General features: G+C 37.5%; 1 protein-coding gene across 4 annotated transcripts in view; it reads left to right on the plus strand.

The window, feature by feature from the left end:
• Window positions 1–22,451, plus strand: part of LOC126711896 (uroporphyrinogen-III synthase, chloroplastic) — a 25,676-nt gene continuing 3,225 nt past the window's right edge. For 2 of the 4 annotated variants that reach the window (XR_007650860.1, XM_050411290.1), the window contains exons 1-9: window positions 3–148; window positions 15,248–15,524; window positions 17,015–17,102; window positions 17,684–17,753; window positions 18,146–18,264; window positions 18,830–18,922; window positions 19,618–19,673; window positions 20,722–20,807; window positions 21,075–21,209. Coding sequence is in view for 3 of the 4 variants with exons in the window: in XM_050411290.1 (XP_050267247.1) it covers window positions 126–148; window positions 15,248–15,524; window positions 17,015–17,102; window positions 17,684–17,753; window positions 18,146–18,264; window positions 18,830–18,922; window positions 19,618–19,673; window positions 20,722–20,807; window positions 21,075–21,209 (947 nt within the window). In the remaining variant the exon portion in view is untranslated. Of the gene's footprint in view, window positions 149–15,247; window positions 15,525–17,014; window positions 17,103–17,683; window positions 17,754–18,145; window positions 18,265–18,829; window positions 18,923–19,617; window positions 19,674–20,721; window positions 20,808–21,074; window positions 21,210–22,451 lie in introns of all 4 variants that reach the window. The other 2 variants (XM_050411291.1, XM_050411292.1) reach the window with 2 other exon arrangements.

The raw sequence follows: 22,451 nt of genomic DNA on the forward strand, positions 1-22,451 counted from the left end.
TTCGCATTGTTCACAACGACGAAGAATCTTTCTCTCTACGCTCAGATTCGAAGCTGCATCGTCTTTGTCAGCTTCTACTCCTAATTCGAAGGCGAAGGTCGTGGTGACCAGAGAGCGTGGCAAGAATGGCAAGCTCATCAAAGCTCTGGTATGTCATTCCTCACTCTCTCTCCGCAACTGTTATCTTCTCGAGATTTTTTTTTTGCGTTCCGGTTGGATTTCTAGGGTTTCAGAACGCAATATTTTGGTGCTTCTGTAGCTTTTTCTTTAATCTGCTAGTTTTAGTTTCATTCACTTTGTTGTATCTTCAATTTATTTGAATTTCTTTGTTGTAGTTGAGTTTGGCATGAGGATTTGGTGTTTGATTTAATGTGGAAAAGAACGTGGTTTTGTTAAGCATTATACTCGTTTTGTTATCTGGTGAATGCGTTTGTTTATTTTTGTCTTTCTTTGGTTGCATTCTTAAAAAAAAGGGATAATTACATTTTGCCCACATGTGGTTTGCCTCTAATTCTATGTACCGACCCGTGGTTTCAATTTTGACACTTTACCCACCTGTGATTATCATCGTGAGTGTGCCGTAACCCACCTCTGTTAAAATTAAGGGTAAATAGGTATTTTTGTACAAGTTTTATGTCTCTGTCCTTCCAAAACAAAAAATAGCACAAAAATGCAAGAGAAAGAAGATCAAAAAGTGGTATTTGTCTCTCTTTCCCTTCACACAAATCTTGAACATGATGAACATACCAAAAAAAAAAACCCAGATCAACCTATCACTGACTTAATGAAACATCTACAAAAAATCATTAAGCTTTAAGATTAGAGTTTAAGATTAGCATGTCACAACTCTTTAAAATCAACACATCAGATTTTAATTTTATTTTAGTGTTAAAAAATTTTAAAAACTCATATCTGAACACCCAAGACACAAAAATCAACAAACACAAACCCAGGACAAACAATCTCAACAAGCACAAATAAATCACAGATCTCAAGTCTCAACTACTCTCAGCTTTAGCTAAGAACAACGACTTTTCAAGTTTTTCCTCATGTAACTACCCACCTTCTCTCTCTGATCTGTACAGTAAAATTGTATACATAGATGCATTTCATTTTGCACAAAGTTCAAAGAATTGTTTTTGACTTAACACAGAACTTCTAAGATATTGCCACGTGAAAAGCGGCAATCTATGGCGCTTGAAAAGCTTGAAGAATTATTTTTTGGTTGTTGAAGCTTCTAAGAAATTGCATTGTATATTCGGGTCAAAATGGTGGTGCTTAGAAAGTTGAGAGTAGTAGTTTATTTATGTATTTTTTTTTTAGAAAATAAAGCTTAGTGGTTGAAACTTGAACACACGAAAGCAAGTCTAGCTATTTCAAAAGACTCCTAGTATGTGTCTATCCTCTTCACTTTCCTCAACCAAACTAGCGACCCTATTATCATCTATTTATTTCCCATTTCAATCACTTTTTTTTTTCTCCTAGTCCGTTTATATCTTCTATTTCTGTGTGCTCATAAATCCCGATGGCATGCACGATCAAAACCCAGGTTCAATACCCACGATCAAAACCCAGGAGCATGCACAAATCAAAGCCCATTGTAGGATTTGCCATAGCTGAACAGAGGAGCAACGGTGTCTTTCTTCCTCGGCTTGGATCTGCTACAGTTGTCTCAAGCGAGTGGGAGTGAGTGAGTTTTAGGAGTGAGAGTGAGTTTTGATCCGTTTTGGGATGTGTTTTTTACTTATTTGGTGTTAGAGTAACGGAAAACATTGAGGTGGGTTACGGAGCACTTACGGTCAGAATCACAGGTGGGCAAAGTGTCAAAATTTAAACCACGGGTGGGCACATAGAATTAGAGGCAAACCACAGGTGGGCAAAGTGTAATTATCCCTAAAAAAAATGGTCAATCTTATGTGTGCGAGTCTCTTGGACATTGAGAATCTGCTTGATAGTTAATATTTCTACAGCTTGTGCATTTTCTGCATGTACCATTGAGAGCTAGACTGATGTTACATTCCAAAAAAGCCAAAATCGGGCTTGTTTGACAGCTCTACAGTCAAACACAAAACTACATATTTTAAACAATATAATACACATTTTCACATATTTTTTTACCCACACTATACTCCAACTCACTCATCAAATAGGCCTGATTTTGAAGTTTGAACAGTTTTAGAGAGCTATATTTGGTTCACTTTCTACAAGAAAAAAATATTTTTGCGTAGGCTGAATTATTTATTTATTTATATGAATCAATAGTTTGAAGAGAAAATATTTTCTTATATTTTCTATTGGTGTAGGATGAAAAAGAAAAAGTGTTGCTAACACATGGTGATACTAGTTGTTTTTGTCACCATTCCAATTAGACAAAAATGAACATATTATATTATTTATGTTTTTGTATTTGTTTTTGTAAAATGAAGTGGCTGATAAGTAGATTGGATATGATTTGCATAAAATTAGACTATCTTGAAGCGTTTTTGTTTTGTTTTGTTTTTTTAAGTTATTATTATCAATATTTTGATCAAATGTATGATAATTTCACAATTTGTAAATAATGAAGTGAGACAACACCCCCACCCTCCAAATTTTTCTGCCCCAAAAACAAGCAAAAAGTAGGAAATACCTGATTTTCTTGATCTTGCATCTAATCTTCTCTTGCTTTAGCACAAAAGAATGGCGGATACTGCAGTTTATCACCTATATATGGTTTCATTGAGACCACAACTATTGCTTCTGCTGCTAATCTTTTTATCTGTTTGCTACACATTCGCAACCACTGATCTTGTGCATTCATTGCTGCCACCCATTGCAATTTACAACCTGTTTAGTTTTATGATTTTATCTCACTTGCCACTTCTTTCAATGCCATTGCCCTACAATGTTCACTATATCCCCCGTCACCGCGTGCAAATCTTTTCTTTCAATTACTAAAGGCTATTCCTTTTTTATCCATAAAATAGTTTCAGCTATATGGTAATAAATATTTTGCACTACTGTTAATTTTATTAAAACCAATATGGTGCTGCACGCCTGCACCGTTATTAGTTTTGCTCGCATATTGTGTTTGCTGTGTTCTTTGCAAAATAGTACATCCATTTGTTATTATTATCTTTTTGTGTATCGTGCTTACTCAGCTGTGTCCAGTGGACACAGAGCTGTCTGTCCACCACCAAAAAAATATATTAGGTACCACAACTTGATTCAGGGGCGGTTTTACCTTTGATCATTCAGGGGGAGGCTTTACCCTTTGTTCAGGGGTTCAATGAACCCCGACTTTCCTAAAATATATATATAATTTTTTTTGTTAGTTTAATATTTTAATTTATTCTTAAAAATATTTTTGCATATCCTAACTTAAATTTTATGTATCTTTACTACAAGTATTTTCATATAAATTTTTGCATATTCTTAAATTTATTCTTTACTACGAGTAAGTGTTTGTGAACTGTAAGTGTCACTCTTTATTATAAATTTATATTATATGTGTGTGACTGTGTCGAATATTAATTATGTGCATTATTTTTTGTTATAATGTTATTTGTGTAAATAATGATGTGTTTGGATATTTGTGTGTACAGTATAAATATAATATAACTTTATATAATTTAAGGAAATAGAGAGAGTTTATTACATGTGTGTGTATTGTTATCATGTTATAATAATTTTTTGTTATAAAATTAGAAAAATTCAAGAAGAAAAATTGTAAAGTTAGTGATTGTTCAAGTATTTAATTGGTTAAATAGACACGTAATGTATTATCTTATGTATAAATGAATGTAGTTGTGTGCGCCAATAATTAATACATTGCTAATGAGTTAAGTTTATTCATTTAGTTTAAAATATTTTTATAAAAACAATGACAAATTAATAGATAATAACAGTTGCATAAAAATAAAAATGTTAGACAAATTTAACAAAATAAAATGGTCATAGTTACCCACATTGGTAATAAATACTCATAATAAATTATCATGTAACAATACAAAATTTGAAAACTTGTAGAAGGAAATTGTAAAACTTCATTTTTTTTTTGTTGATAACTTGATATATTCAAGTTCTATTTTTACTAAAAAAAATAACATTTAAATTTTTTAATGATCCCCTTAAACAAAATTCCTGGAGCCGCCACTAACTTGATTGAGTCATGAATTGTGACGGGTCTAATTAAAGTGGTGAGTTTACAAATCCATCACTCACAACTCGCTACGTAGACAAGTTGTGACTTTAATTTTGGTTCTAGCATTATTGGGAGGGTTTGGATAATGGATGCTTTTAGGGCATTTGTTAATAGATTATTTTAGAAAAGTTTTGATATCACTTTTATGATAACTATAAAAACCTGTGAAAATTTTAGTTATTATTATTTTTTTTCTATAAAAAGTTTTTAAAAATAATTCATAAATCAATACTCTTATAGCATCCGTTATTAACTTTCCCTATATTGGAATGGGTATTATATATCTATATTACTATAATGGATCCTTAAAATGAATGCTTTAGGTCAATTGTTAATAAATTATTTTAGAAAAGTTTTAACACTACTTTTATGGAAAATATAAAAAATGGTTAAAAAAATTAATTACTTTTTTCATTTTCCATAAAAGGTTTATATATATATATATATATAACCTAGAAATTATATTTTATCATAATCTAAGTATATATGTGTGTAAAGCTCATTTATGGGGACATGAACTCCGGCTCTTGTTTTCCACACTCCATAAACACTTATATTTAGGTATGGGGCTATTCTTGGATCGGGGGGCAGTAGCCCCCCTAGATTTTTGGAAAATGTCAAAGTTATATGTATCTTCATAAGATTTCAAAGTTTGAGCCTAAGAAATTATTCTCCCCCCAACCCCACCCCCCTCCCCAAAAAAAAAAAAAACATAATCAATGGCCCTTAACATAGTCCAAACATTGACAACAACAACAAATTTTTTGGTCCAAATATCAACAAAAAAGAAATTAACCACGGGTACAATTTCTATCCTTTTAAAATCTTGAAAAAAAAAACCATTTTATGAAATATTTCTAATTTCTAAAACTAAACCTCTAAATTAATAGTTATCATTGATATTGAATTACTGCATCCACACCTCCACTTCATGCTAGAGAGGCCTATAGAAGACCTACTACTCCTCATCACTTTTGTTCTTTTGACAAGCGGGGCAACAAGCTGTCAAATTAGATGGTCATCATTACCTAACGGTTCACGTACCGAGGCCACACATGTAATAGTTGCAAAAAGAGGGATTAATGCCCTTCTCGCCTAAAACTCATTTAATGCCTCCCTGATTCACCACCCTATAAATTGAGGCCTTCTCCTTCATTGATCATTTCTTATTTTTCTCCTCTCTCTCAATATTCATAGTTCCCGAGCACCATTCTCCTCCTCAAGATCATCTTTCTTAGCATACCTACTGTAAGTTCCTTACTCTTTATCTTGTCTTTTAAGTTCTCCTCATATTTCCTAATATAGAAGATGGGTTTTGCACACCTTCTTAAGACCAAGGCTACTTTAGCCACCTTTAGGGCTAGATTTAATGTCCCTCTAGACGTAGATATAGAATACTGACATGAGGCAGTATAGAAAATGATAAGCGTTCTCATGTAGTGTTTTTTCCTTTAATGGCTATCTTAGAAAAGGGGGGGCGGGGTTAGATTTCCAGTGGATCCCTTATTACTTAGGATACTTAGGTTCTATGGACTTTGCCCCAACCAACTTCCACCAAATTTCTATAGAGTGGTGAGTTGTGTGAGTTGGCTTAACAATTTGTACAGTCTACGCCTCGACCACCATGACATCAATTTTTTGTACAATATGTGTGGTAATAAGAGGTCGGGTTATTACCTTAAAGTCTGAGACACTATGGTTCGACTAATATTGTGTCTCCTCGACTCTAACAGGAATTTGGCTGGAGAGTACGTGAAGGTGAGTGGTAACTGGCTTGTCGGCGAACTAACCTGCCTCACCTCACCTCGGGAGATTGGTCGGTTCCTTTTTTTTTTTTTTTTTGCACGGGAGATGTTATTGCTCGGCATTGCTTCTTTCTTCTTCCCCCCCCCCCCCCTCTTTTTAACACCTATGTTCCCTTTTGTCCATGCAGTAACAAAGCGTTTCAAGCCAGATCTCAACGTTGTACATTCTTGGGACCTAAATTTTGTGCTGCGGTCTGAGATCTTTGTGCACTACGATGGTCAGCTGAGGGCTTCCCACCTCATTCTTGAGTGTATCCCCTCATACACAAGCTACCAAGATCCCGAGCAAGCACTCAATATTGGTAGCCCACTGCTTTCCTACCTCGACATTCGTCTTCGTGGTTTTCTCCCGAGAGGATTGACACTCGGTAAGGCTTGAAGGCTCGGTCCTCAACAAATAAGAGAGGGGTCCTTACTTCTTGTCAGGGACGGCTCAGTGGACTGAGTATTTCACCATCGAGATGAACACATCCTTGTTGAGGAGTTGGCTGCAATTGTTCCCATGCATTCTTGTTGTTGATCCCATTCCTATTGAAGAGATAGTGTCCAAGGAGTCTGATATTAATATGGTGGTCTGGAAGAAAATGATTATTGATTGCTTTCTACCTGGGGGATGGTTGGTCCCCCAACAATAACCTCATCCTCTTGCTCCTTGTGGACGCAAAAGGCCATGGGATACTTTTGAATTTACCGTGCACCCACCCCGCTGATACACCATCAGGCCCCTCTTCAATCCCGGCTGCCGTACCATTGGTTATTTGGAAGACACCCTCTAACCTAAGGCCCACTGAGTTGGTAAGCTCTAATATAGCTTCTTCCTTTGCACCCCTTTCTCCTGGCTGGCAGAGTGTTTTCATGTTGGGTGACCGCCCTCTTCCCACGGACTCCTGCATCCGGAACTGGGCTAGTGGGCAAGGTGGTTGGATTGCTGACAGCCTTGGGCAGACACTTCTATTGCCTGATGACATGCAATACTTCGTCGAGGGCAGCGATGAGGCTATCTCCCTTAAGCTAAAATGGCATACTATTGCGGTAAACTTCAATTTCTCCCCTTTTATTTACTTACGTATTATTTCCATTTCTACTTCTAACTTGGCTTTTCTCTCCCTTTGTTTCAATTGTTTTGTCTGGCTGCTCAAATGACCCATATGTTGGAGGGACAACTCAACAGCGCCGTGGAAGAGGCTGAGAAGGAGAGGGCTCTTAAGGAGGTATTTGAGGCACTCTGCGAGATTAAGTTGCAGGACTGGTGGCTACCAAAGGGAGAGCTGCGGAAGCCGAAAGGTCCTGTGCAGCTACCAAGAAGAGGACGACAGACTTGGAGGGGAAGCTGGGTGATGCTGAGATGAGGCTTGCTCAAGCTGAAAGTGTCATCTCGACCAGGGATAAGGAGGTGGCCGACCCGAAGGTTGCAATGCGCAAAGTGAAGATAAATTCTACAATATGGGATTTGCTGACGCCTAGAACTCCAGTGAGCACATCATGCTTGAATCTCGGTGCTATGGGTTTGGAGAGGGGTGGATGGCTGCTGTAAATGCTCTAGGTCTCCCTAAGGAATCTCCTTTTAAAGACCCTGATCAAAGACCCTACCCCAAGCCCCTGCAACCTTCTTCCGTCTGGGACCTCACTCAGAATGAAGAGGAAGATAGCCTTAGTATGAGGGAGTTAGTCGAAGAAATTGAATCCTATACCGAGGTGATCGAATTTGACATTCCGAGCAATCCTACTACCGCGGAAGGTCAAATGACACAATCCACCCTGCCGAATCTCGATCCTCAGATGGTCATGGGCGTACCTCCCAATCCTCCTAAGCATACTCAAAACCCCGAAGCCTAAGACTTATTATTACGTTTATTTTTTGTTTTGTTTTTGTTTTTGTTTTTTTTTTCTTTCGTCATCGAGGTTTGGTGCTTAAATGTTTAAATTAAGCTTGACTCTTTTAAGGTTTTGACAAATACATTGGGAATGGATATATTTATTTTTAATTAATTTGGATTGCTTTACCTTTCCTTTTTTTTTTTTTTTTTTGCATAATTATTCCTTTGTTAATCCTAACTCTCATCGGATGAACCATGCAAACATTTCTCATACTTTAAAGCAATTCTAATCTTATGTATTTACTGTGTATGTCTTCCCCCGAGAACCATTTGGATTTGAAATAGGGTAGACCGAGAACGAGGCTTCGGTTTTTAATCCATTCACCTACTCCTACTTTTTAGGGAGAGTTGAGCTTAGACTTCTATCCTTAGAAATTTTTTTAATAAGGTTTCCATCTAGTCGATGACCGGGGCCAGGCCGATGTTAGGTTTTTGTCCTTAGAAATTTTTTAATAAGATTTCCACCTAGTTAGTGATTGGGGTCAGGCAAAGGTTAGGTTTATGTTCTTAGAAAATTGTTAATGAAGTTTCTACCTAATTGGTGACTGGGGTCAGCCGGGGCTAGGTTTTTGTCCTTAGATACTTTTGATATAACTTTTGAATAAAAAGCTCCTACCATACTTTGCAAATATACAGTACCATTAAAATGAAGATAGTTAAGTACAACACTCTTCAAAGTTTAACATATTCAATGGTAATATCTTTTTAAGTTTTGCACATTCCATGGTCGGGGAAGTGGTCTCTCTTCCAGATCTTCCAAGTAATATGCCCCTACTCCAGCAATTACAGTAACTCTATACGGCTCTTCCCAGTTCGAAGCCAGCTTCCCAGCGCTTAGATCCCTATCACTTCCCAATGCCCTATGCAGCACTAAGTCCCTAGCACTGAATTCCCTCGATCTTACCCCTTTATCATACCTTTGAGCCATCTTTTGTTAATAGTTCACTAACCAAATAGTTGCCATCTCTTGTTGTTCTGCTACTAATCCAGCTGCTTCTTCATTAACTCATCATTGGCGGCTGGTGAAAAGAATGAAACTTTTATAATGGACAAGCCTATCTCCATTGGTATGACTGCCTCGGCTCTATAGGCCAGGGAATAAAGGGTTTCACCAGTTGATCTTCGAGGCGTCGTTCGGTGAGCCTATAGCACATTTGGCAATTCCTCAGTCCACTTGCCCTTTGCTCCCTCTAACCTCTTCTTTAATTCGCTCATGATTGCCTTGTTCATCGCCTTGGCCTGGCCATTACTCTGCGGATATGTTAGGGTCAAATACCTGTTCTTAGTCTTAAGATCATTGCAATACTTACGGAAAGCCTTACTGTCAAATTGCAACTCGTTATCTGATACTAGAGATTTTGGTACCCCAAACCTCATCATTATGTTCTTCCATACAAACTTCTTGACATCTACATCTTGAATATTTGCCAACACTTCAGCCTCAACCTACTTGATAAAGTATTCAACGGCCACCAGAACAAACCTTCTATTTTCGATTGTTTGGTGAAACGACCCAATGATGTCTAACCCCCATTGCGCAAAGGGTCATGGACTACTAATTGGGTTTAAATTCCCTCATGGTTGATGTATGACTAGGGCATGCTTTTGGCATTGCTCACATCTTTTCACATATTCAGCAGCGTCCCTCTGTATCTTCAGCCACAGGCCCCCAACATGGTTGCCGCATACTCCTTCGTGTAATTCAGTCCAAAGGTCATTAACTTTGGAGGGGTGGAGGCACAACAGATAGGGACCCCCGAATGATCTTCTATACAACCTTTGGTTTTGGGACAACCAGAACCGTGCAGCAACTCTACGTACCCTTTCAGCTTCTTTAATTTCACTTGGTAGCTAATCTTCAGCTAGAAATTCTATGACCAGGTCCATCCAACTTGATCCGAATGCCGAAACTACCGATACCCCCACTTGCGGGTCAATGCTAGGCTCGTGTACTACCTCTATCGTAATCAACTGAGGAATTTCACTATCTAAGGATGAGGCCAATGTTACTAATGAGTTGGCATGCCTATTCTGTCCTCGGGTGATTTGGATTACCTTTGCCTTTTAAAACTTACTCATCATCTGACCTACCAACCTCAAATATTCGACCATTTGAGAATCCTTAGCCTCAAAACTTCCATAAACTTGACTCACCACTAGCTGAGAATCCGAATAGATCTCCACATCAGCCACCTTTAGCTTCTATGCGGCTCTAAGTCCTGCTAGAAGAGTCTCATACTCGGCTTCATTATTTGATGTTCATAAACCTAACCTTAAAGAATGTTCTAGTTTTACTCCCTCTGGTGACATGATTATGATGCTAATTCCTGCCCCTCAAACATTGGATGCACCGTCAACGAACACCCTCCACGGTTAGGTAACAACATTATAGACCCCACCAGGGCCCCCTTCAATGGGAGTGAATTCTATGATGAAATTGGCGAGCATTTGTCCCTTGACCAAGCTTTTGGGCTTGTACCGGATATCGAATGACCCGAGTCTAGTACCCCACTTCGCTATCCTTCCTGTAAAGTTAAATCTCTTAAGTAGAGAATGTAGGGGATATTTGGTTAATACGTACACAGTATGTGCTTGGACATAGTGAGGCAACTTCCTGGTGGCATGGACCAATGCCAATGTGAGTTTCTCCAAAGGCAAATACCCAATTTCTGTATCGACCAGTGTTTTACTAATATAATAGATCGACCTCTGTGCTCCCTCTTGATTCTTCAGCAATACAACACTCACGGCATGCTCGGACACTGCAAGATACATATATAAATCATCCCCTGGATGCAGACAAGATAATATCAGTGGGCTGACCAAATACTTTTTTAGGTCTTGGAAGGCCTCCTCACATTCCTCTATCCATTGGAACCCTTTCCATTTCTTCAGCAACTAATAAAAGGGTTGGCATCTATCCGCCGATTTCGGCATGAAAAGGTTTAACGAAGCTATCATTCCTGTCAACTTTTGTAGCTTGTGCTGTTTGAGTATTTCAAATACCTTCGTCAAGTCTTCTACGTGTCTTCGATTTTCCCGACTCTTCACAACCATGTCGTCTATATACACTTCCACCGTACTCTTGATCTTATCTCTGAACATCCTAGTCATCATCCTTTGATAAGTAGCCCTCGCATTCTTAAGGCCAAAAGACATCACCGTGTAGTGGTAATTGGCCTCAGGAGTTATGAAGGACGTTTTCTCCTAATCCTCGACTATTAGTGCAATCTAATGATAGCCTTCGAAAGCATCCAAAAAGCTCATCCTTGGGTGTCCACATGTTGCATCTACCAACTGATCAATCTTAGGGATAGGAAAGGGATCCTTAGGGCATGCCCGATTGAGATTAGTGAAGTATACACAAACCCGCCACTTTCCGTTCCTTTTCTTGATCACCACGGTGTTCGACAACCATTTCAGGAAAAAGACCTCTTGAATTGCCCTAGCTTGTTTTAGTTTTTCTAACTCTTCTTTCACGGTTTCAACATGTTGCTTAATCGACCTCCTTGGCTTCTGTTTCTTGGGGGGAAATGATGGGTCCACATTTAACTTATGAGCAATGAATTCTGGGTCGACCCCGGGGACATCGTACGGGTTCTAGGCAAAAATATCCAAATTCTGAACTAAGTTCAGCAACAGAGCTATCTGATTTTCCTACCTCATACTTGCACCTATTTGGAAATTTCTATTCTCATATGGAGGTATACTTACCTTAACCAGATCCTCGGCATTGTCAGCCCTCCAGACCTTGTAGATTCTTGTAATTGCTATGATAGGTCCTGCTTGGCCAACTCTTTCTACTTAATCTCTCGATTGATAGCTTCTACCAAATATTGCCTTACCATCTATTGATCTCCTCTTACCACAGCAATCCCCTGTTCGGTATGGACCTTCACCTTCACAAGCAAGGTAGATGGTACAACTCCCATAGCGTAGATCCAGGGCCGACCGAGAATCGCAGTGTATGGGGAGAAGGAATTCACCACAATGAAATTTACCATTACCTCTTTCCTTCAGTATGAATGGGAAAGGAGATTTATCCCTCAGGGTGATGATCACCATCCTACCATTAAATCCTACTAAGGGGGTGTCGTATTAGATAAGTTCTCTATTTTTAACCCTAACCCCTTGTATAGGTTAGGGTACATCACTTCGGCTTCACTTCTCTAATCTATTAACACTCTTTTCACTGCAAAGTCACCAATTCTTGTAGTGACTATGAGAACGTTGTCATGCGGTTGGGTCGTCCCTTCCAAATCCTCATCTCTGAACTCAATTGGCCCTCGATTCAACCTTGGTTTCTTCCTAGGCCAAGTGTCGCCCTCGGGATTCTCCACTGAAGCCATGCTCAAAATTCCCTTGCGTTGACTTAAATTTGTACCAATTGAAGTTGCATGTATAACTTCGATAACCCCCAACAGCGGTGGGAGTGTGTTCCCCTGGGTTCTCGATGCTTGCCTCGTAGCGTTGCCCTCGGGTGCTACCACAAACTCCTTCAAATGCTTGGACTTCACCAATTACTCCAAATGATCCTTAAATACCCTACATTGTTTGGTAGTTTGTCCCTTTTCCCAATGGTGTGTACAATACAAGTTCTAATTCCTTTTTGCAGGGTCACCTCCCATCTTGCTCGGCCACCAGAAGTATGGTTCATATGGTTCATTCGTAATCCACTCCAAAATCTTGTGAAAGGGCTCTTTAAATGCCACGTTGATCTCCCTGATCTGAATGTTAGGCTCTTGAATTCTCACTTCCCTTCTCGGCCTCGACTGAAAGCCCCCGGGCCGTGGATCCTTTGCATACTATGAAGTAGCGGGTGCCTTGCCTTTACTTTGCTACCGATCATCCTCTAGCCTTTTATATTCTTCAATTCGCCTCATTAACTGATGCATTCTCTCAAGGGGCCTCATGGTCAGCGAATCTCTTAGCTCTGAATCTTGTGGAAGTCCCAATCTAAAGGTGTTGCCAGCCACCTTCTCATTGCCTCCCCTAATTTCATTATACAATTCCCAATATTTGTTGGCATAACTCAGAAGAGTTTCTCTAGCCCTTATCTTCATGGATAGTAGTGCGTCAACAGGTTGGGGCACCTGACTACAAGTCATAAATCAAGCCCTGAACTCTTGAATTAACTCACCGAAACTCTTGAATTGACTGAGCCATTCTTTGTAGAGCCCAACTCATTGCATCCATCGTCGCACTGTGATGCTTATGTCGGTTGGGGGAATTCGACAATCGATCAGCAAACTCACAAGATCTCTCCCTTGATTGGTGGGAACCACTTTGGTGGTAAAACTCCCCTTGACTCTCCCCGGTGTTGCCAAAATCTTTGGGAGATTCACCACGATTCCTTCTTCGACACCTACCCTGCACTTCCAGCTTCAAATTTCTGACTTGTTTACACAAGCACTCTAATTCCTGATCCCTTCTATCATATTGCTCCTTCTCGAGAATGTAGGACGCTAATAAATACAACTGTAAGGATCCTTCTCCTGATTCCGGCCGCTCCTCGTGCTCTTCGTACTTATAGTCCTAATCCCTTTTTGCCTCCTCTCTCGCCAACTCGAGCCTCGAGACAAACCCCCGGACTTGCTATTCGCAGAACTCGTCGAATGCTGGTCAGCCATGCTCAAAGGTAGCTAATTTCGCCTAGAACTACAGCTAAGTAGGAGATCACCACAAACGGCGCCAATTGTGTGAGCCTGTACTTTGGTTAATGGGCTAACTCTTTTGTTGGGCTCACAATTTACTTGTTGTTGTGGGTGTATGGATATTCTACAATGGAAAGCTCCTAAGACGAAAGTCTATACCTAGTATACAATTGCCTACCTTCTTCTCGAGGTGGTTTGCTCTCGGTTTCTCTCTCTCCCTCTCTAACTCTCTGGTTCTTTACTTTCCATTGTCTAATCCCTTCCTTTCCTATTCTCTTCCTATTTATAGCCTTCCTTAGTGGGCCAATAATGATTGCTTTTTGAGGATTTTTCGTGCAGGTGAAGCCCTTTAGGATTATTCCTAACAAAAAGGGCCTCACTTTGGAAATAAGTGTGTCAATTTTTGGGACTTGCAACAGACGCTAGATGTTACTCGTTGGTGATATCCCCCAAGGCATTATCAAGATGCCTCGGAGTGGGCCCCGAGCAACGTCAGACCCTGAGGACTAAATAGTCCACGGCTCAATCCACTGAGCATCATGGGTTGGGCCTGTTGGGGAACTATTATTCGACCTACGACCCATGGGCCTTCCAATGATGGGCCAACAACCATACAAGTTGAATTGGTAATGGGACATGGTTAGCAATGTCAAGTCTCAAAATCACCAAAATCTCTTACGTCAGTCAAGTTAAAAGTAAATTTACAATGTTACTATAATAATTGTGTAAATTTACACTAATACTATTCATTTTGCATATAGTTTTTTTTTTTTTTTTTTTTATATTATTTCTTTACGTATTTCAATGTGGAAGGAAGAGACAAGTTAAAAATATGTAAATTTGCAAAATTACTACAACAACTATATAAATTTACACCAATACTATTAACTTTGTATTACAATATATTAAGAAGCCGCTCTTTTATGTATTTTCATTTGTTGATATTTTGTTAATACCAAATAAATGGTAGTTTAGATTTTCATTTAAAAAAAAAAATTGGTTCATACTTATGTCCCCCTTAGTAGAATTCTTGACTCCGTCTATATTTACATTTGTATTATATTTGTAGAATGATCATTACACTAAAAGTGCCCTAGGTTTAAAAATATATCTTAAACCATTAGAGCATCCTTAATTTTTCTCTATTATAATTTAGGGACTATGTCATCCCTGATGTAATCCAGTGACATGGTCCCCTCAGAATCCAACTTTTTTTTATTTTTTAAGAGCAAATCCAACTTATCTCCTTGTCAGTGCATGTGGCGCACAAAAACCTATTACTACAGTATCACTCTTTTCTCGTCCCCATTCTGAATCGGACGGTCATAATAAGATAGTCTGTTTAATCACCATAGACCCCACACCCTCACTAACAAACCCACAAATCTATGTGGCCAGTGTTGGAAGAAAAGGCACATAGCTACTTTACAGTGAAATTAACGCACTAATTATTACCACTAATGGGGGGCTTCACGAACCAACCAATAGTTAATAGCCACGTGGCTTCGAGCGGCTTCTACAGGTGTACCTACTTGATTAATTAAAGTTGATTTTCAAAAAAAAAAAAAAAACTTGATTAATTAAAGTTGATTAAGCTTAAGTCGTCTTTGTTTAATACTCCTAATTTTAATCAGTGTCTTTTGGGAGATATTTTGGGACGAGAGGAATAATTAATTAATTAATTAAATTTAAATTAATAGAGGTCGGTTGTATTTAATTTGGCAACAGCTGTCTCAAAACGGATCTTCTCTGCGCAACACGTTTCCAAATGGCTCATCAAGTTTCTCTCTCCTCGCTCTCTCTCTCTCCTCCTCCTTCAACTTCTGCTGCTGCTGCTGCTGCTTCTTCTTCTTCTTCTTCGCATTGTTCACAACGACGAAGAATCTTTCTCTCTACGCTCAGATTCGAAGCTGCTTCGTCTTTGTCAGCTTCTACTCCGAATTCGAAGGCGAAGGTCGTGGTGACCAGAGAGCGTGGCAAGAATGGCAAGCTCATCAAAGCTCTGGTATGTCATTCCTCACTCTCTCTCTCTCTCCGCTACTGTTATCTTCTCGAGATTTTTTTTTTTTGCTTTCCGGTTGGATTTCTAGGGTTTCAGAACGCATTATTTTGGTGCTTCTGTAGCTTTTTCTTTAATCTGCTAGTTTTAGTTTCATTCACTTTGATGCATCTTCAATTTATTTGAATTTCTTTGTTGTAGTTGAGTTTGGCATGAGGATTTGCTGTTTGATTTAATAGTTAATATTTCTACGGCTTGTACATTATCTGCATGTACTATTGAGAGTAGACTGATGTTAACATTCCGAAAAAGCCAAAATCTAATCATTTTGAACAGCTTTAGAAAGCTACATTTGGTTCACTTTCTACAAGGAAAAAAAAAATTTGTGTATAGGCTGAAATTTTTTTTATATGAATAAATAGTTTGAAGAGAAAATATGTTCTTTTATTTTCTCTTTGGTGTAGGATGAAGAAAAAAAAATGGTGTTAAGTGTTAACACATGGTGATACTAGTTGTTTTTGTCATATTGAATTATTTGTGTTTTTGCCATTGGTTTTGTAAAATGAAGTGGCTGGTAAGTAGATTGGATATGATTTGCAGAAAACTAGACTATCATGAAGCGTTTAAAAAAAAAGGTTTATTATTATCAATAGTTTGATGATGCGTCTATTCAAATGGATGATAATTTCACAATTTGTCAATAATGAAGTGGGAATTCCTTGTGTTTGTGCTTAGTGTCATATATTTTGTTTTTGTTCACAACCGATCCCAAGCCCCAAAAAAGGAAAAATTCATTCACTTTATTATGAATGCAACAACACCCCCCCCATTTTTCTGTCCCAAAAACAAGCAAAAAGAAGGAAAAACCTGATTTTCTTGATCTTGCATCTAAACTTCTCTTTTTTTAGCACAAAAGAATGATGCATACTGTAGTTTATCAACCATATATGGTTTCATTGAGACCACAACTATTGCTTCTGCAGCTAATCTTTTTATCTGTTGCTGCCTCACATTCACAACCACTGATCTTGTGCATCCATTGCTGCCACACATTAACAACCATTGCATTTACAACCTGTTTAGTTTTATCTCCCTTGCCACTTCTTTCGATGCCATTGCTCTACAATGTTCACTATATCCACCGGCACTGCGTGCAAATCTTTTCTTTCAATTATTAAAAGCTATTCCTTTTTTTATCCATAACATAGTTTCAGCTATATGGTAATGAATATTTTGATTTACTGTTAATTTTATTAAAACCAGTATGGTGCTGCACCATTGTTAGTTTTACTCGCATTGTGTTTGCTGTGTTCTTTGCAAAATATTACATCCATTTATTATTATTATTTTTTTGTGCATCGTGCTTACTCAGCTGTGTCCAGTGGACAGATAGCTGTCTGTCCACCACCAAAAAAATATATTACAGTGGGATTCTTTTTGAATGGGTGGTCAAATACAGTTTGGAATTAAGATGAAATTTCTACTGTTGAGTACAGGCCAAACATGGGATCAACTGTCTGGAGCTTCCCCTCATTCAGCATACACAGGGACCTGATCTAGATAGGCTTTCTTCTGTATTAAATGGTAAGATCACAAGCTTTGTGTTTTAGCTTGTTGGTGGTATGGACCCACTTTCTTTAATGCAAGTGCCAATGATGTCATTCTACCACTGATCACGGTTAGGTTATCTCTACTGTGGCAGCATGTATGAGTAGCTAGAATCAAACCACATGACAATTTTCTTGTCAGTTGGAATGCTGTGTTTGTGCGGATAATATGCCAAGCTATGAGTTGGCAAGCCTGGATTAATTTGGACTGATAAATATGAGATGAATCTTTAAAGAGATATAGTTAGGATAGGTCTTGGATCTGGTGTATGTCCAGGGTCCCAATTACCTTAGTTATGACTTATTTATTCTTTGCCTGAAATTGAACTTGCTTCTTATTTTTGTTTTTTAGTTTTCTTTTATTATGATTTTGGACAGTTGTGTGGCTTTTTACAACTAGTTATTCTCATGCCTCTTAAAGTTCTTGCCCCTACCCAGTATGACGCCTAATTGCATATATTTTATGTCATTAAAGAATGATTGGTTGGTGGTGCTTGCCTGACATGTAACAAATGAGATTTATTTTTCACATTATTTCTTCTTTTCTGTTTATGGCAGCAGACGCTACATTTGACTGGATAGTCATAACTTCCCCTGAGGCGGGTTCAGTCTTTTTGGAGGCATGGAAGTAAGGTTTAGAACTTGTTAACTATACTCTGGCCCACTTAGTAAAAGTATTTTTTTTTCTGCAAATTTTCTAGAAGATGTGACCTGAATTTTTGTTTGTGCTTCAAATGTGTCTCCTGTCTTCTTGAGCTGCATGTCAACCTTCATTTTAGGATATGTATATTATATTTCTCAATTGAAATGTTCTATACCTAGTTATGAATTGATTGCCTTTTTGACATAATGCTTAGGCTGTGTGGAAAATTGTTTATTCCCTAGGATGCTGGATGTAATTCAGCATATCATAAAATATGGTGCCTCAAAGAGATCTTAAATTAAATACTGGTTTCCTTTTCTTTTCTTCTTTTCATACTTGGCGAAAATGGTAAACTTGACCTTTATTTAAAACCTTAGGGCTGCTGGGACCCCAAATGTTAAGGTAGGTGTTGTGGGAGCTGGTACAGCGAGCGTTTTTGAGGAAGTAATGCAGTCCTCAAAGCAATCACTCAGCGTTGCCTTTGCTCCCTCTAAAGGTACTCATTAATGTATTTATGTGTGAGCTTGCACTTAGATTTAAACTTTCATTTTGCTTCCTGTTATTGGGAACACATGATAATCTATATGATGAGCACTGGGGGTATTATCATACATGAATCTTGATAATCAGCATGAATTAGACTCTTGACAATCCAACATTTTTTTAGTTGCTTTGCTAAAAGCTAAAAAATTGAATTTGTTAGAACAGTCTTGTGTTGATGAGAATGTTTTATGGATTGCAGAAATTTAGTTTATTATGTTGAGGAGACATTTAGTTGGGTTTGCTTTCCTGCAATTAGGGCTGATTATTGACTCCATTTATACATGCGAACACAGACATGCATACATGCACAGATACTTATATGCATACGTGTGTGTATATATATTGTTTGTTTTGGAGCAATTTGGGGTGTTTCTTTTGAGTATGTATCATTCATTGCTACCATGGTTTATTGTTTATAGTATTTTGTTCAATGGATAATTCATTCTTCTGAAAAATTACTATTATTTGATTCAGTTAAGCACCATAATGTGAAATTTTTGTGAATTGTCTCACTCCAGCGACAGGTAAGGTTCTAGCTTCTGAGCTTCCAAAGAATGGACAAAAATGCAGAGTCCTATATCCTGCTTCTGCAAAAGCTAGCAGTGAGATTGGTATGTGATATGCTTCTTGTTATATGTTTCTTTTGGCCTTTTCAATACTGAGAATGTTATTTTTTTGATATTTTATGAGAATGAGAATGGTGTTGTGCTTTGCAAAATCAGTCTGATTGGCTTGGTGCAGTAATACAAGTAAAGTTTTAGGGTAGATGAGAAGTAGTATGTGATCATGCAGTTGTTGACTCAAACTAGTGGCTAGAGTTGGCTTATAATATCCACTTTAAAAAGTGGCCAGCTGTGGATTTTTTTAATTAACAATATACAGAAATAGGAAACCAAAATTAACCAGCAGTTTCAAAACCTGCAGAATACTACTATCAAGACATAAAAAATGTTAAGGAATTTGATAAGAGGGATTTTGGGGACACTTCATTAAATGAGCTTCACTTTGACCAAGCCAAGTGCTTAGATCTTGAGGCTTTGTGCTTTGAGTTTTAATCCGCATTTAACAATACTGCTATGATAATGATGTTTTTCTTTGTGGGTAAATTACAAATTACCTTCCTATGGTATGGGGTAGTTACAAATTACTTCTGTGTGGTGAGGGGTAGCCCAAGCTTAATAGTTTATAGTCTCAATGTTTTATAATTTAGCAGTTAGTATCATACTTTTAGTTGATTTTCTTTGTTTTTATATTTAAAAAAGGTTGTGCAAAATCTTAAACAACAATTATGGTGTATGTGTTACAGAGGAAGGATTGTCTAATCGTGGATTCGAGGTCACAAGGCTAAATACATATACGACGGTAAAGTATTTAGTATTGCTGGTTTGGTTGTGGGTTTCTTGTATAACGAACATACATTGAAACTTTTATTGACATATTGCTTACTAAAAACAAAAAGAGAACTTTTCTTGACATTTAATATGAATCATAAGATTACTGACATGCGTCTTATCATGAGCTTAATGCTGTTAATTTCCTATTTTGGACTGTCCCTTGATCAATTTTTAATTTTTATGTGATTCTTAGAATGTATGTTCACTGCAAATTCTAATCTGCCAAATTTGCTTCCAAGGATTTTTCATTGTGGGGCCTATATATTTTGTCGATTTTCTGACATGCACTTGTCATATTAAACTTTGCTGATTGGAGTTCATTTTTGCTTCTGATATCTGCTTATCCATCTCAATGGGATTTTTTTATGGATAATCATTCATTGTGATGTTCTCTTCGATTCAACCTTTTATTTGATCACATGCCTCATGTTCACACCTCACCATCACAAAGAGTTGGAAGGTTCCCCTCCTTCTGGGGATCCTGTTGACAGGCCCGAATTTATGAGTTCTGAGCTGGTTAAATAAAATTAGGCTATAAATATTTCGCTCCTTTTCCCTGTGGAAACTTCACAATTGTTGGGAATTCCTTTATTTACAATGACATCATGTTTACCAGCTGTGGTTCTCTTCTTGTGGTTTTTTGGGAAGTTATAGATCCCTTGAATCAATGAATTTTTAGTGCCCTATAATTTAAAGAGTTATTAACATTTCTCCCAACTTAAGAGTGACAATGTTGCAGTAAAAATGAATTAATTGGTTATCTGTGGTCAATCTTGATTCTAGAATCTTCAAAGAAGTAGGTGTTTCTCTGGCCTCTAAAATAACTGCCTTATTCTTTTCTTGTGATATGTGGAAGCGTAATCTATTATAAGTTGCTGTTTATGTACATGGATAGTAATTTAAGTTGGTGATTTATACTTATCCAAAAAAAATAAAAAAATTCAAGCTGGTATTTATAATAAGCCAATTTTGTTAATTGTGTAAATAAGCCCCTGATTTGAAATGATTTCTTCCAGGTACCAGTCCATGATGTTGACCAAATGCTTTTACAGCAGGCACTTTCTACTCCTGTTGTTGCAGCTGCCTCGCCTTCTGCAGTTCGGTGTGTAATTGGTGCTTTTATTTTTATGCAACATTTAGTTAGTTTCCCCAGAGTTACAGAGTGGAGTGACATGTACTTGACCATTTCATATACTGCCTATATGCAGTTTAAGTCAACTTTGTGGTTACACCCCTTATGATGAGGGTCAATAAAACACCTATATTTCTTTTTGTTATTTGGGCTACCTAGGTTGACCAGGGGCTTTTTGATAAGGAAGTTTTAGACTTTTCATCCATGTACTTAGTTCGTAAATCTCCATTGCAACAGTGCCTGGATCAAACTTATTTCAAATGCAAAGGGGTGGAACAATTCAGTTGCCTGTATTGGTGAGACAACTGCTTTGGCTGCGAAAAGATTAGGCCTGCAAAATGTGTACTACCCAGCTCAACCTGGTGTTGAAGGGTATGTTCACTTTCCTTACATATTTTTTTGGAGATTTTACCTTATGCCAGTGTCTCTCTGCTATAAGTTATTGATTACAAACCTTTTGTGCTATGGTTGTTACAGAATGCAATTGACTGATCAAAAAAATCGGAGAAAATTTATGCCACTGACCTAAAATTTACTAACTACTGTTTCCTTTAATTGTAATTGGGCTGTTAACTCCACATTTTTTATTAGCCTAGTATAATCAAATAAGAATGAATTTAATGTAATATGTGATGAATTATGATAAGATATAAAGTGGCTTGTGCAAGAAAACTAGCTTTGAATCGTTGAGGATGGTAGTCAGATGTTTTGGTTTCTGTTAAATGAAAGAGACTTGCAATTTAAAATTTTTAACCATTTCCAGGAGATTACACATACTGTTGTTTGATGCGGTTTCAAACTGTACAACTTTTTTAAACTTCACTTTTTTCGAAGTACATGAAAAAAACCCCCATTTTCAAAAACTGAAAAATATGACCAAATGGGCCCTGATAGTAGTTTCTTCCAATTTTGAAATACAACCTAGGAAGTTATTACATGTAAAAACTATGGTAAATCCTAGGAAGCATGGATTCTCCATTTTTTCTCAGGTACCCGTATCCGATATGTATCGTACCAAATTCCTCTAGGATACCTCTGCATGCGTGTCCTAGCCTTTTATTTTTTGAAAAAAAAGTGACGATGTGTCTAGGATATGCCCACGATACTGTTTGGATACAGTTGCAACCCAACCCCTTGAGATAGCCCTAACTTGTAAGGATTTTTATTTATATTTTCTATATATTGGTTTTAAGCTGGAACTCTTATCTATTTACTCTTTTGCATCTTGGTTTGTATTCTAAACATCATTTAATGGCCATGGATTCACTTTATTTTCCATTATTGCTTTTAAATTGATATATACTTAATAATATATGAAAAATGAATGCTTAACAATATATAAAAAGTATAAATAAAAATATATTTAATAAGTAATTAATACATGTAACCCTACCGTGTCGTATCATAATTTTTCCAGAATTTTCGTATAGTTTATATCCCATGTTGTACTGTATCTGTACCCATGCTTCATAGGGTAAATCATGAGATTGAACTTGATATAGTTGGCACATTTATTTATAGTATTTGATAAATAGATTCGTGAAAACATAAGCTGTTAGGTTTTTTTTTTTTTTTTTTTTTTTTTTTTTTTGGGAAGGGGGTGTTAACTTAAGA

Source organism: Quercus robur, chromosome 2 (assembly GCF_932294415.1).
Source record: "Quercus robur chromosome 2, dhQueRobu3.1, whole genome shotgun sequence".
NCBI lineage: Eukaryota > Viridiplantae > Streptophyta > Magnoliopsida > Fagales > Fagaceae > Quercus > Quercus robur.